General features: G+C 43.9%; 1 protein-coding gene and 1 non-coding gene across 5 annotated transcripts in view; both read left to right on the top strand.

The window, feature by feature from the left end:
• TSPAN5 (tetraspanin 5) overlaps nt 1-16,247 on the top strand; it is a 335,779-nt gene that overhangs the window by 155,713 nt on the left and 163,819 nt on the right. For 2 of the 4 annotated variants that reach the window (XR_015165696.1, XM_086406685.1), the window contains exon 1: nt 1,244-1,698. The exons of the other annotated variants lie outside the window; for them this stretch is intronic. Coding sequence is in view for 1 of the 2 variants with exons in the window: in XM_086406685.1 (XP_086262811.1) it covers nt 1,618-1,698 (81 nt within the window). In the remaining variant the exon portion in view is untranslated. Of the gene's footprint in view, nt 1-1,243; nt 1,699-16,247 lie in introns of those variants that run through there. 4 annotated transcript variants of the gene reach the window in all.
• LOC147370998 (U6 spliceosomal RNA) lies at nt 4,499-4,609 on the top strand. The gene has a single exon (XR_015166324.1). It is a non-coding gene; the product is annotated as a U6 spliceosomal RNA (small nuclear RNA).

Here is a 16,247-nt window from a genome sequence, read left to right as displayed (position 1 = left end):
GCATGGGGCTGGAAAGTTTCCCTGATCTCATCTCTTTGCAGCTTTTTCAAGCCTTAAAAAAACACCCACAGATGTTTACACGCAGTTCTGAGCAGTTCTTCATTCTTTTTTCGTGAAATACTGATACCTGCTTGCCAGCACCTATGACAGTGTCCCAGGAGGAAGGCAGTTACACATGCTTAGGCAGGGCTCCAAAATAATTTCCAGCTTCGTTCTCTCCTTCCTCAGAGGTCAAAAGCTTAGTCGTTCATGATCTGTAAACCCAATCAGACTCCTCAGAAGACCGTCCTAGAACTCCAGGATTCCTGCTTAGCGTGAGGACCGGTCAGGTTCCTTCGGCACTCTTCTGTCTTGTGGGGGCATCTGCAGTCCGGATTTCTGTCGGCGACAGGCCCTAGGGCAAGGATCCTGTCGTGCGTCGGATTCCTTTGGGCCATCTGTCCTACCTCGTCCCCGTCTCCAGGATAAGCCTCTCTCTCTCGCAGGTGGGGAGGCTGAGTTGGAGCCACATTCAGGGGAATTCAGGGGACTTTCCTATGCAATCCTCCGGATTCGCTCCCATTTCCCGTCTCTTCCCCGCCTTCCCTAACACCTTATCCTTCCCCTTTGCTCCCAGCAAAGTCTATGACCTCTTTTCTCTCCGCCTCAGTGGCCCCGCGTCTTTTCTTGCTACAAAACCAGGTGGTGGAGCAGGGGGTGTGAGTGAGGCTACACCCAGGATGCTCGTCCTGCAGTGGGGCGCAGGGGGAATGATTCGTCCTGAGGATCCCAACTCAACCAGCCCTCTCACCCCGAAGCGATCCTTTCCCCCTGGTCCCTCCAGAAGCTGTCTGCTGCCGCCGGTGGCAGAGGGGGACCATCAACCCCAGTCACTCCTCCAAGGCTGCTCCCAATAGGCGCGCTCTCCGGGCATCCTTACACCTCCCTTCGGCCTGCCATCCTCCCTACCTACCCGCAGTGCTCGGGGGTCCGCGGCGCTCCTGGATGGCCTGAGAAGGGGCGGGGATGAAGCGAGCGGGAGGAGCGGAGAGCGCTGGAAGAAGGGGGCGGCGCGGCTACGTTGTGCCTCCCGCCGCCCGGGAGCACCCGAGCCCGTGCGCGCGCGCACCTCACGGAGGCTCGGGCGGCGGGAGGCGGGCGGAGCTGAGGGCGGCGCGGGCGAAGGAGCAGCCTGCCGGGCGGGCGGAGCGATCGGCGGGCGGAGCGAGGGGGTGGGAGGGAGCGCGCGAGCGGGCAGGCGGGCGAGTAGCGTCTCCACCAGCATCCGCGGCGGTCGCGTTTGCCCGAAACCCGGAGGCTGACCAACGTCCGGCGGACGGGCTTGGGAGCTCGCCTTGTGCTGGGGGCCAGCCTCAGCGAAGCTCGGGGCTTGCAGCGTGCTTCCCTGCCCGCTCGCGGCCACCCCGGCTCCGGCGGCCTCGGCGCGCGCCAAGGGCTGGAGGTGCGGGAGCCACTCTCCGCTGCTCGGTCCCTGCGCTGCTCAGCCCTGGTTGGCCGCCGCGCCGCGGCTCCGAGCGGCGTCCCCGATCCCCAGCTTCCCGCTGGCTGCTCCGAGCAACGGTGCTCCGGGGCTCCAAACTCGGGCTGCCGGGGCAAGTGTCTTCATGAACCCAGAGGATGTCCGGGAAGCATTACAAGGGTCCTGAAGTCAGTTGTTGCATCAAGTATTTCATATTTGGCTTCAATGTCATATTTTGGGTAAGTTGGAGCGCTTCTGGGATATCAACTATTGTGGCTGATCGATTCGCGATGATTTCGCGCACGTTGCTCTCAGCCTTTACTTTTCGCAGCCCCTCGGGCGCTTGTCGGAGCTCGCAGAGGCGTTTGCCTTCCGCCCTTTCAGCCTGCGCGTTGGAGAAATAAACATTTAATCCTTTCTAGGAACGCGAAAAGGTAAAAAAGAAAAACGGAGCCGGAAAGAGGGCACCCAGGCCTTGAGATTGCTTTTTAAGGGACGAATAACGTAGATGCAGATGAAAGAAAGGGTTCGGCAGTTGGAGAAATGAGCAACCACTCGAATGAGATTTGCTCCCGGTGGAGTATGGATGTTGGGCAGAGCGTGGTGTCATAATAGGGAAGGCTAATCGGGCAGAGTCGACCCTGAGGTCCACCTCTGACGGGGATCTGATTGGACGAGGGCTTGGCTCCGTGTTGCCGCGGCCAGTCTGTGCCATGCTCAGCGTGTATCTTCTTGCACCATCTCGGGCTTTGTGTAGGATGCAGATGCGGCAGTATATGGTTCTGTAATGTGCACGTAAATATCCCTTCCTGCACGCTCTTCTCTTCGTCTTCATCGGGAAAGCGCTCCTTTTGCATAATGGACTGACCAGAGGGTGTGCGGGGCGGAGGTGTTTATTTCTCTGTCTGTATTATTGTCAGGATAATAACAAGTCACCATCAACATATGTTTTAGTGTGTTCGCACCTCACGACCTGCTTTTCTGAGGAGTGACACATAGAGCGGGCCGTTTTGGGGGAAACCTTGGAGAGATGCAGAGGAGAAGGCGTACGAGACATGTTTTGTGGGGATACCGGGAGAGCAAATGCTTGAATGAAAGGTTCATCCATGCTCCGCTGGCACCACAATATGCTGGGCACCTATTGTAATTAGGCTGGGATGCCTACTCTTTTGTTTTGTTTGGATTCTCATCTTTGATTTCACAAACATGTTCAGCAACCAGACAAAGAGTTCACTAGGACAAGGGGAAACGTTGCTTCAAAGACCTTGTTCTTTTTCTTCTCCATCCCATCCCATTCCATCCTCTTTCTTATCGGGCACTCCCTTGGCCCCCACTATTCCCCCCATGGAAAGTAAAGATGGTGGCTGGTTGGGGTGGAGGGGGGGGGGTGTTCTTCAAGTTGCTGTTTAGTGTGGATTCAGTGTGAGGTCAACAATAATCCAGTGGTGGTGGTGGGATCAATGATAATCCACAGCAGTCTGAACATGGGGTGTATTTATTTTGATTCCCCTTTAGTTTTGGCCATGTGTTTGAAAATATACATTGATGAGAAGAGTTGTCAATACAGCTCTTTATATTGTTTTCTTCCCACCACGCATTTACTAGGCTATTTTATTTTTATTCTCTGTTTTCTCCAGGAGTGTCTTGCATTGCTCTTGCATGTTTTGCAAAAGGGAATGAGAGTGATTGGAGACCACTCTCTGTGTCAGCATGTCATCTGGCCTCAGGACTGATAATGGGGTGGCGACACATGAATAAATATCAGATCCAGTCATTCGCAAGCCACTTTTTGCCAGAGGTTGAACATGATTCCTGTTAGCAGTCACCCCCCTCCCTCCACATAGTCAAACACTGCTACAAATGTGGGAAGAAGAAATTATTTTCTTTCCTTGCTTCCTTTTTTTCAACCCTTGTTGGACATATTTAAAAGTCACATTCCTGGGTGAGGCGTTTTGATTTTATCTGAACTTGAAACTTTCATGACTTTGAGAGTCAGGGACTACCGAATTGGGACTGGATCTTCTTGGGGTGGTGAGTTCAAGCCTCTTGATTTTACTTGAACACTTCCAAAATCTGAACATTTCAGCTACCAGGCAACAAAAAGCACCCAGGGGCTTTCTCTGCGGTTTCATAGCAGGAGGTGGAAAAGAAATAAAGGGATCTGGGCCTGTTCCCTGACAGTTTGGTGCAATTTTGTAGTGTGTACAGAGGCACATTTAGTGTTTTCTGTGGCTTAGGTTGTAGCAAAACCTCTGGAATTGTAGAGAGCTGCAAAGAATTGCAGAGTGCTTGCATGGAGAGTTCCAAAAGAAAGTCACATTGTGTCTGATTTTGAAGGTCTTCATCTCTTGGGAGGAGTTTTATGGGAAGCCTGAAAAGAGACACAGCGCTGTGGAACTAAAGCATCTGTCCCAGGCAGAACTGTTATGTAGATACCTCTGTTACAAGGACCCTTCTCTGACTCTGCTGTTTGTCTACACACCTTGTCCCTCCTCACTGCACCTAAAGCCTTCCACTCATATACCCCCTCATACTTTTGCTATCCTGCTGTCTGCTTCAAGGTTACCTCATAATTTGGGGAATTATTTGGGAATTATGGAATCTCTGAGTTTGCAGTACCCCGGTCTCTAGAGTGATGAGGTAGCCATGATATTTGATGACAGTAATTTAGACTAAGATGTTAGTGACTGAAGAGCTGGGACTGGTGGCCTGATTCTGTAAAGTTTCACACCTCTGCTCTCTACAGTTGCCGTCCTAATCGTGACTGCTGGATTCAGCAGACTGGGGCGGCTCTTACACAGTTATGATGAAGACATTGATTACAGAGAACATGGTTTCCTAATTTTCTACACCAAAACTCTAGAAAAAAAAATTAAAACATTGTAGACATTTTGAGATAAAGTTCTGGTAAAATAAAAACTGAGAATTTGGTAGCCCTAGCACTAAGTGTTTGGTTCTCTTAGTAATGAGCAGTTTGACTTTTCACTACTCAGTTAACTGCCCCGGCCTCAGCTTCTTAACTGTTAAAATGAAGAGTTAGTGCTCACTCCGACAGCACATATAATAAAATTGAAACAGTACAGAGAAGGTTACAGAGAACGGCTCCTGCACAAGGATGACATGCAAATTCATGAGGCGCTCCATATATTTACAGCCACTATGGAGAACAGTATGGAGGTTACTTAACAAACTAAAATAGAACAACCGTATGACCCAGCAATCCCACTCCTGGGCATATACCTTGAGAAAGCCATAATTTGAAAAGATACATTTGCTCCATGTCTCTTGCAGCATTATATCCAATAGTCAGGACATGGAAGCAACCTAAATGTCCATCAACAGAGGAATGGCTAAAGAAGATGTGGTACACATATGCAATGGAGTATTATTACTCAGCCATAAAAAGGAATGAAATTGTACCATTTGCAGAGATGTGGATCGACACAGAGACGGTCAGAGAGAGTGAATAATTCAGAAAGACAAAAACAGATATTGTATATTAATGCATATATGTGGAATCTAGAAAGATGGTATGCTGCTACTGCTGCTAAGTCGCTTCAGTCGTGTCCGACTCTGTGCGACCCCAGAGACGGCAGCCCACCAGGCTCCCCCGTCCCTGGGATTCTCCAGGCAAGAACACTGGAGTGGGTTGCCATTTCCTTCTCCAATGCATGAAAGTGAAAAGTGAAAGTGAAGTTTCTCAGTCGTGTCCGACTCTTAGCGACCCCATGGACTGCAGCCCACCAGGCTCCTCCGTCCATGGGATTTGCCAGGCAAGAGAACTGGAGTGGGGTGCCATTGCCTTCTCTGAGAAAGATGGTATAGATGAACTTATTTGCAAAGCAGAAATAGAGACACAGATGTAGAGAGAAAACATACGGATACCAAGGAGGGATAGATTGGGAGATTGGGATTGACATCTGCACTACTATGTATAAAATAATAACCAATAAGAACCTACTGTATTGCACAGAGCACTCTATTCTTTGCTCTGTGGTGACCTGAATGGGAAGAAAATCCCCCCAAAAAGGGGATATATATATATAGATATAGCTGATTGTAAAGTAACTATACTCCAATTTATAAAACAAAAAACAATGAGTTAGTCAAGTTGTAAGTTTCTTTCTAGTTCTGAAAAAAAGAATGGGTCTTTTGAGCTCTAATATGCTGGGGAAAAATATAATGAAAATAGCATATATTGGGACATATTAAATTATAGACTTTCTGTCACTGAGATTTGTCTGAAATCAACTTTTATTAATTTATTTATTTTTCCCTCAAGGATTCTTTCATTTGAAAAAATCTTTCCCTAATTTCTTCTTGGCTTATTCACTTATTGGTGTCATATGCATACTTTTGTGTCCCCACTGTGAATCTCAAATATAGTCTTGTGAGTCATTAAATATATTTTTTACTATTGGAGTTAGAGTTTCGTGTGTAAAATCTGGATCCTTTTATAGAATGCTTATAATGGCATTCTGAGTAACAAAGTCAACATCTTGCACAGATTCCTTTCTCATTAGTTATCACAAGGTGGTGGGGGAATCTTATTCACCCTATTTTATATTGGAAGAACTCAAGCCAGAAGGGAATTGGTGTTATGGAGGGTGTCGCCATACTAGGGCATTTCTTGGAAAACCTGGGACTGCTCTGGGGTAGGGGAGGGAAGAGAAAGCTTTTGGGTAATGAACCTCCACACCCCATCACCCAGCATGAATAGATATTTTGTTCTGGACCTTTTTAGGTTCTGACTCTAATACTTAAAAACTGTTACTAGGCAAGCAAATTGATATCAGTATTCTGGTTATCTATTGCTATCTAACACACAACCTCAAAACTTAGTGGCTTAAGATAAAACTTGATTATATCTGACAGTTCTGGGATTTGACCAGGCTCTGCTGGGCAGTTTGCACTTGGAACCGTCCATTTCAGTTGCAGTGAGATGGAGCTGGCTGGAGTTAACTGAAGGCTCGCTGGGGTGGGATACCCAAGATGGAACACCCCCCATGACTGGGCTCTCATCATCTCAGTTGATGCAGCTGAGAGCTCAGCCAGTGTTGTTGGCTAGAGCACCTCAACGTGTTTTCTTCCTTTCTCTAGGACTGGAAGAAGCAGCGTCCAGCCAGTGGACTACTCCTTGAACTGGTCCAGTGTCACTTTCATCTGTTCCTCTGATTAAAGCATGCATGCAGCCTGCTCAGTTTCGAGCAGGTGAAGAGACAAATTCCTCTTTTGTCGGATGAGTGTCAAGGTTGTGTGGGTTGTGGCCATCTTTGGGAAATACAATCTTGAGCCTTGTTTAGTCGCTGAGCTGTGTCTGACTGTTTTGTGACCCCATGGACTGTAGTCTGTCAGGGTCCTCTGTCCATGGGATTTCCCAGGCAAGAATAGTGGAGTGGTTTGCCATTTCCTTCTCTAGGGAGTCTTCCTGGCCCAGGGATCGAGCTTGCATGTCCCTCATTAGCTGGCGAATTCTTTACCACTGAGCCATTTTTGTTTCTAAAGGAAAGGTAACATTACGCAATGGGCTTCACTGGTGGCTCAGATGGTAAAGAATCTGCCTGCGATGCAGGAGACCTGAGTTCGATCCCTGGGTTGGGAAGATCCCTGTTGGAGGGCATGGCAACCCACTCCAGTATTCTTGTCAGGAGAATCCCCATGGACAGAGGAGCCTGGCAGACTACAGTCCATGGGGTCGCAAAGAATCGGTCATGACTGAGTGACTAAGCACAACGTTATCCAGTAGAGTTGTAGATTTGAGGATGCAATCGGATAAGATATTACCGAGCACACTGTCTCAATATTTAATAAATGGTAGATATGGCCTGTGTCATTGTCTCCAGATTTCATACTGTTTCCATCCTGGCTATAGAACTTCTAGAATACCTTAGCCTGGAAGTTTGTCATTACTACCAGGTAATGGTGCTCCTCTTGATATCTACCAAGGAGATGAGGTGAATAGATTCAACAGATTTATTCATCACTTATTTGAGAAGAGCACTGTGGATCAGTGGAAGCCTTAAATGACTTAGGAGATCCAAGTCATTTTTCTTCTCTTTGCTGTACAAAGATTAGAAAGCCATGGATCCTTGAGGCCAAATTTCTCCTTGATGTGCTTGCAAATATTACATTGTATCTTTAAGTGTAGGTTTACCCAGGTTTGATGGCAGAATGTCGCATCTAATTTGTTTCCACAGGGCTTCAATTCCCAGAGAAGAGAGATTTAGAGAACCTTGTGGGGGGCATCAAGTTGGAAGCCTTATCTTATGATTCACTGTAAATTGTAAGATGTTCTGGAATGATGATACATCAGCAGTTTATAAGTCATAATTTTTGTTTTAATTTGCTAGACATCTGTTAGCTTCGATGGCAACCATATGGGAGTCTAAATTGCCTTTTGAATTACAGGGAGATGGTAGGAAGAAAGCTAAATATGGTTATGAAAGTGTCAAATGGGAAAAGTGTAAGAAGGGTGTGCAGACTTCAGGGGGGGAAGTAATTGACTACTGACTTGCTTGGTCTGGCCTCTCACTCTTGGGTCAGTGAGAAGGCACCAAAGCATTCTCGCTTGATGATATGCCTGGAAGGTTGAAATGAAGCCAAGGGGAAGAGTTGGAAAACCAACTAATGTCTCACCCAACATAAAATTGCCAAGGTGAGCTCATTTAGATAGATCACTCTGTCTTAATACATCCACAGTAGTAGTTAGTCTCTGGCCAAACGTGAAAGCAACCTGTATTTTAACAGAGCTTTATAATTATGGTGTCTTTCTTCTAAACATTTCAAAGCATCGTACAAGCACATTATGACATGTTTGTGACAGATGTAGAAATTGAAGAACAGAGACGTGGAGTGACTTTTGAGGTGGTGACCACATCAGGGTCCACTTTTAAAGTGTTAAGTCTCTAGCAATAACTATAGCCCTAGCTTCTTACTTTAAACTTATTTTAGAAGATGCTTGTTACTCTAAAATAAAACATCAAGTAAATCATTTACATCTGTTCATAATCGAAAAGTGATAAGGTTTTTGCATATGCCTCAATTAACACCACCCACAAGCACAGAAAAGTTAGGATGAAAATGTTGTTAAAGAGTATGATAGAATAATAAACTATTGTATAGTCTGTTGATAATTCATAAATGAAAAATGGAATATTAAAGACAGTGTTCCTGAGTCACATGCTTCTTTCCATATGTAATGCTGATGACTATCTTAAAATGGTACCTTCAGACTTCCGAATCATCATCCTTCATTAGACTTATTAAAGGCTTCAATTGCAGGGACTCTCAGTTATTTTCATAAGTTCAGTGTCTAGCATATTGTCTGAAACACAGTAGGTGTTTAATAAATGTTTGTTGAGTGAATGAATTACGAAATCATTGGAGAGTATATAGACTTCCTCTCCTCTCACTTACTATTCAGAGAGGCATTTTCCCTGTAGCATCTGGCCAACCCTCCTTAGGATGGATTTCTTTGGGACCACTTTAATCATTTGAGAGTTTCATCTTTCCTGCAAACTAGATGGAATCATTCCCCCTGGAGTGTCCATTTTCCTAATTTACTGTTGTTAAATTTTTATTTTGAAACAGTCTCACACCTGCAGAGAAATTGCAAGTGGTACTATCTGTTTTTATCCTGAATCATTTGAGAAAAAGTTGCCGGCAAATGGCTATCAAACACACCAATACTTCAGTGTATATTTCCTGAAACTAGGATGTTCTCCAAGATAATCACAGTGCAGTCATCAAAGCCAGGAATTTACCACTGATACATTACCACCATCTAAATCTTAAACCTCATTCAAGTTTCTCAGTTATTTCAATCTTGTCTTCTAAAGCAGAAGAATTCAGTTCAGAAGACACATTGTATATAGTTGGGTCTTTTAGTCTTTTTCAATCTTTCACTGGTCAGATTTTTGACACTTTCGAAGATTTTAAATTAGCTATTTTGTACAATGTCCCTTAATTGGGGTTGGCCTGCCATTTTCTCATTGTTAGATTCAGGCTGTCCATCTCTAGCAGGATAATTACTGAGTTCCTCTCATTGCATCCATCAAGGGGCACTGATTTCTGTTTCTGTTTGTTCCATTACTGATGATGGTCACTTGACTGAAGTGTTGCCTGCTCTTTCTCCATCATAAAGTGACTTTTTTTCCCTTTTGGTGGCAAGTTATTGTGAAATTATGTAAATAGCCCATTCCTCATCAAAATTTCAATTAATTAATTAATATCAGTGAGAACTTTTGGTCTCTTTGTCTCCAGTATGTTTTAATTAAACTGTTACTCTCATTACTTACTTTAATGTTCCCGTTGGTCCCAGGCTTGGCAGTCAGTGGCAGTGTCTTTATGCCCTTTAACTCCCATCATTCTTTGAACGCATCTTTGCTTTCTTTCAGAAAAAGATCTTCCAAGCTCATTTTGTAATTTACTAGTGTCATGTTTTGTATCAGTTATTTCTCCAAGGAGCCCTAGTTCCTTTGCCTAGAGAATGATATGTAGAAACCAATATCTGGTGGCTAAGTATGCTCATTGCTTGGAGGCTATCACCACCTCTGGGCTCTTTTAATGGACAGGACTGTGGAATATGTGTGTATACACATATGCACACATAACACAGGTTTACATCTGTGTTTCTATATCCAGCTATATATTTTCAAAACCATGAGTTCACGCTGGTATCTCAAATCCCTGTCTGACACCACAGGGCTTACTTTAGTTTTTTTCTTTTCCATATTTGTAACTACCTCTTTGACAGTGAGAATCCTGGCTCCCATCGTTCTTAACAATTTACTCATTTGATTAAATCTCCCCTTCTGTAGCCAGTCTTCCACTGCTGCCCATGACCCTTACCTGGTTACTCTCCTTACCTGTTGGTGCTCCAACCTGCATCCCACTGTGAACACCTTTCTCTGAGACCTGGCTCTGGTCTTTCACATCTCTCTCCATACCCGTTCCTGCACAAAGGCCTATCTATCTTCCTTTGTCCCTTCTCATGGCTTTAAGACTGAATTTTTCAGGAAGGAGAAGGGGAAGGGCCTGGGTTGCTCTTGTGTGATATAAGACTTATCTGCCTCTGCATAGACCTTCATTATTTACAAATTTCTAAACCCTCTGCTTTCCATCTTTAGAGGCTCTTAGGTTTTTCATGTGTTCTTCATATACTATTTCCAGATTGCTCTTTGCCCTGATTATTGTACTCTGCCTGTGGTCCTATTAATGCAGCAACCAGAATGGAACACATTTTTTTCAGACGCTGTTCCTACCATTCAGAGACTGGTGGGTTGTTATTCTCGAAGTCCCCCTTAAGTTCTAGGTTAGGAGGTAGAGCCTGGATTCATCTTTGAATAAGCTACTTTTACACATTATTGCCTCAGTTGCTCATCTAAAGTAAGTAAAGTGTCAGTTGCTCAGTCGTGTCTTGACTTTTGTGACCCCATGGACTGTAGCCCACCAGGCTCCTCTGTCCATGGGATTCTCCAGGCAAGAATACTGGAGTGGGTTGCCATTTCCTTCTCCAGAGGATCTTCCTGACCCAGGGATCAAACCCTGGCCTTCCACATTGCTCATCTAAAATACAGCAAAAATAATTCCAATAGCTTACAGAGTTGTTATCCAGTATTAAATGAGATCATACACATCAAAGTGTTAGCTGCTTAGTCGTGTCCGACTCTTTGCGACCCCATAGCCTGTAGCCCGCCAGGCTCCTCTGTCCATGGGATTCTCTAGGCAAGAATACTGCAGTGGGTTGCCATTTCCTTCTCCATACACGTGAAAGTGCTTTCTAAAAGGTCATTCTCTCGGTACAAACAGTAGTTATTAATGCAGGCTAAACTGCACATGCTTTTCCTGGCAGCCAGAGAACATTGTTGGCTCAAGTTGAATTTCTAGTGGAATGAAACCTTCATCTCTTTTTCAAGTGAACTTCTTTTAAACCCATCTCCCTAGGCTAAGTGCTAATCAAAAGCCCTAACCCTCCAGTTAATTATTTGCATTTAGATTTAGTACTATATATTTATCCTATTTAAATGTCTTATTCTGGCCCAGTGGTTTTCACTTCCTTCCAGCAGCTGTAGGCTTCCTTAAGGTGTATGGGGCCTGAGTGGGAGGGTTTCTGCCCTTTGTTGCTCCTGGAGCAGCTCAGATAGTAGGTTTGGTATTTTGAGATACCATGAAGAGTTTTGCTTGAAAAAGGGGTCTACTGCTTAAACACACAATTGAAAACCAGCATTCTAGCCTTCAGATAAATTTCAATCTTGAAGGTCAAGGCATGTTTAGAAAAAGTTATTCCTCATACAGGTTTTTCTCTTACGGATTTTCATGCATTGGAAGTCCCTCTCCCTGATTAGGGGCTTCCCTGATGTCTCAGATGGTAAAGAATCTGCCTGCAATGTAAGAAATCCAGGTTTGATCCCTGGGTCAGGAAGATCACCTAGGGAAAGGAATGGCTACCCACTCCAGTATTCTTGCTTAGAGAATCCCTTGGACAGAGGAACCTGATGGGCTACAATTCTTGGGGTCTCACAGTGGAACACGACTGAGTGACTCACATTTCACTTTTCACTTTCTATAGGGTTGGTTGATATTTCACCCCTTTATGGACACAGCACCATAATCAGTGAATTGTTAGGAAATTTCAGTCTTCCCACCTGGGAATCTGATTCTGTAGGTCCAGGATGGGGCCCTGGTATTAGTGGGGATTTTTAAAAATCCCTGCAGGTGATTTTGATGTCCAGCTGAAGTGGAGAAGCTCTAGCTTGTTTTTCTTGGCAAGATGTGTCATCTCTTGCTATTACTCTCTGAAGGGTTGCTGGGGGAGCTGGGAGTAGGTGGTATAGGGTTCTGACCAGAGGGTGACTGACTGCACCAGCACACATAGCTAGTGTTCTTCGCTTATGAGAAAAAAAATTATGTGGCCTATTTTATCCCTCATGGAATTTTTTTATTAATCCAAAAATGCCAGTTTATTTTTAAACCTGAAAACCCTAAAAACAAAAGGAGAACATCTCCGCTAGAGAGAACCTCTTGTGCTGCAATTACTATGCTAAAAATTAGCATCGTATAGGGGTAGAAGCTAGTTATTCGTTGGACAGGAACAGCGAAGAAGCAGACGTTTTCTTCTTTCTCCTTCGTGGTCCCGCAGACTTCAGTGCAGTGGACTGGGTCTAACCACAGACGCAGGACAGCAGACGCTGCTCTTCTCCACAAACCTGCCTCCCTGTCCAAGGTGCTCTTCCTTGGCAGTTTTGTTGACTTCCCTCTGCCGACATGCCAAGCAGGGACATTTCTTCTCTCGTATCTAAGTGTGCAGCACTGTCATGAAGAGCTGACAGTAAAGCAAACAGGAGATATCTTCCAGTTTTCCTTAGAAAGAAAAGTTGCAATGTGCATAACACGTTTTTTCATTTTTTTCTGACTTACTCCTTTTTATCTACTCCCTTTTGAAACAAAAAAATAAGAATTAGGTGTTCAATTATGGCTGGGCACCTAAAGTGGAAATCTTTTGAGAGAAATAAAATTAAAAAAAAAAAACTTTTATTTTATGTTGGGGTATAGCCAGTTAACAATGTTGTGATAGTTTCGGGTGAGCAGAGAAGGGACTGAGCCGTAATATACATGTATCCATTCTCTCCCAAACTCCCCTCCCATCCAGGCTGCCATAAACATTGAGCAGAGTTCCATATGCTGTACAGTAGGTCCTTGTTGGTTATCCATTTTAAACATAGCTGGGTGTACATGCCCATCCCCGACTCCCTAACTATCCCTTCCTCTCATTCTCCCCCTGCCCCCAGCCCCAGCAACCATAAGTTCGTTCCATAAGTCCGTAAGTCTCTGAAAGAAATAAAATTTTGAATTAAAATCTGAATGATTTCTCTGAGATGTTCAACTGGAGCATAGTTATCAGCACTCATAAACACACCCAGAGTGGTATACACATTCTGTGGTTAGCACTATGGTATTATCTGTCTGTACATAAAGAATCATTAATTATGAAATATAAGGTATAATATTTAAGTAATGTAATCACCAACCTCAGTAACAAAATAGCGTTAGGAAGTGGTTGGCCAAACATTTTGGCTCTTCTCATTGAAAAGGCATAGTAATGTTCTATAGCTCTTCCAACTACTATTTACTATTTGGATAAGTATTGCAAGACATAGGGCTCTTTCTACTTGTTGAATTTGTTTTTTTTCTAAATTATACTTGGCACTTCATCTTGAATTTCTAAAAATCTGGAGGGAACAGCTGGTGCTCTAATAAATATTCAGGCCAGCTATTTTAATGCTTTGTATTTAATTAAGTCGTCCTAATAAAAGAGGAATACTTGACTTAAGCATTTCTCAAAGTATAATGTTTTGCTTCCAACAAAAATTTCCCCCAACTGTTAATATTTCCCTGAAGCAGCCTTAAAACTTAATTCTGCCAAGTGAGTAGTTCTAATCACTTCTGAAGCATTTAATGCCAAAACTCAGTTTTCCTGTTTTAAGGTACAGTCCTATCAATATAGCCCAGCCCCTTCACTTGTGAAGATTCCACAGTCATTGACCTTTTAGAAGAATTCTTTGTAGGGTCCAGTATTAGAGAGTAATAAAATGTTTACCCTGAGTTGGGCATTCTGGTGGTCTGGTGGTAGGCAGCAGTCTGGTGGTAAGGAGTTTGGATTCTGAATGTGTCTGAATTTTTACCCAGTTTTATTCCCAGACTTGTGATCTTAGGCTACTTACTCACCTTACAGTTATGTCTCCTCATCTGCAAAATGGCATCTTTAGTAGTAATATTAAGACCCAGCATCTATCTCATAGTTGTGAGGATTTAGAGGAGTTAGTATATATAAACTGCTTGGAATGATCGATAGGTATTAGCAATTATTACTCTTATTTTCCTCTATGCCTATAATTTCATTTTGGTGGGATTTTCTTGACTTCTTTCAGAACTGTTACAGTAATCTTACACTGTAACATATATTTTTTTGTTCTCTGTAATGTTCTGCCTACAGAAGTACATTCCCAGAATAACTAAAGGGAAAAAGGATCTAACAAATGTTCACAGTGTTCTTTTCATTGTAATGAATGGCATGTAAGTCTTATCATGGATACCAGACCATGAATTCCTGTTGATTGTTTGTTATTAATGTTCCCATCTTTCTTTACCCAATTGGATTCACTCTTCATTTTCTCAGCAAAACCAGACTGTCTCATGTTGGTGTTTTGTACTGGGAAGTTGAGTTTCTGTTGTTGGATCTTGGTGTTAGGCCTAGCACCTGGGAGAAATAGAAACATTTTACTAAAATCTGTTAAATCTGGATGTTTTGAAAATACCTAGATGGCTGTAAACATATGTATTTAGCTTTTGTAGTATCATAAGTCCTGTGTATTTTAGTCATTGTTTTACTCTGTATTTCCAACACATTCTTTCAGGTTGTGAAGGTGAACGCTGAGTTGGCGATACAGATAATTCAGAATTTCCCCTGGATGTCTTTCCTGCTGATGAAGAAGTAGGATTTTGGTCAGAACTCCCAGTGTTCTTGCCTGGAGAATCCCATGGACGGAGGAGCCTGGTGGGCTGCAGTCCATGGGGTCACTAAGAGTCAGACACGACTAAGCGACTTCACTTTCACTTTTCACTTTCATGCATTGGAGAAGGAAATGGCAACCCACTCCAGTGTTCTTGCCTGGAGAATCCCAGGGACGGGGGAGCCTGGTGGGCTGCCGTCTATGGGGTCGCACAGAGTCGGACACGACTGAAGCGACTTAGCAGCAGCAGCAGTGTCACCTGATGCAAAAGACCTAAGCTTCTTTTTCCAAGCATAATTCTCTAACTGGCCTTAACTCTAGGAGAAAAGGCCAGGGGATGCTAATTCAGTAGGTGCAAGGAGCGTAGGCCCTCATTCCCATGCTGAAATTTTTCAGAAAGCCCCAGCCATTGAAGGAAGAGAGAAGGGATGAAGGGAAGGTTAGGTAGAATTTTCATTATATTATTCATTAGTAAAAAAGATGATCTGTGTGGCACGATCGGATATTATAAGAGCACTTAAAATTTTTTTTAAATTGGTGGGTAATTGCTTTACAATGTTGTGTTGGTATCTGCTGTACAACTATGACTCAGCTATATGTATACATGTATCCCCTCCCTCTTGAGCCTCCTTCCACCCCATCCCCATCCCATCCCTCTAGGTCATCACAGAGCATTAAGCTGAGCTCCCTGCCTTCTACAGAAGCTTCCCACTAGCTAACTGTTTTACACGTGATAGTGTAGATATGTCAGAGGTACTCTCTCAATTCATCCCACCCTCTCCTTCTGCCGCTGTGTCCACAAGTCCATTCATAAGAGCATATTTAAAGTCATTTTAGGTTACCCATATTTAAAGTCATTTTAGGTTACCCATAGCACCCCCAAAGTGCTGCTTTAGATTCGCTCACTGACCTCACCATCCGTTGATGATTTGCGACTTGCCAGGGAAGGCACTGGAGTTTCGTCTTGGTCCCCCTGCCCTCTGCTGGCTGAGTGTCTGAAGGATGGCTGATGAGCCAAAGTAGCAGATCCCAAACGAATGGCCTGCATGGTTTCAGACTGACGTTTGTGCTACCCCTAGCGTTTCTCAAATTTTAAGTCACATGGGGATCTTGATTAAAATGCATTTTTTGGTTCGGTGGGCTTGAGAAGGGCCTAAGATCTGGTTCATTAACATGCTCCCAGGTGAGGCTGATGCTGTTGGTTCACTGATCTCATTTTCAGTTGCAAGGATCTAGACCATTTCAAACTATTTTTCCTTTAAATCGACTCCATTTTT

This window comes from Bos grunniens, chromosome 6 (assembly GCF_055505025.1).
Source record: "Bos grunniens cultivar Pamir isolate PY7600 chromosome 6, Bosgru_T2T1.0, whole genome shotgun sequence".
In the NCBI taxonomy this organism is placed as follows: Eukaryota; Metazoa; Chordata; class Mammalia; order Artiodactyla; family Bovidae; genus Bos; species Bos grunniens.
The sequence above is the reverse complement of the archived record's forward strand: the minus strand, read 5'-3'. Positions and strand labels throughout refer to the sequence as shown.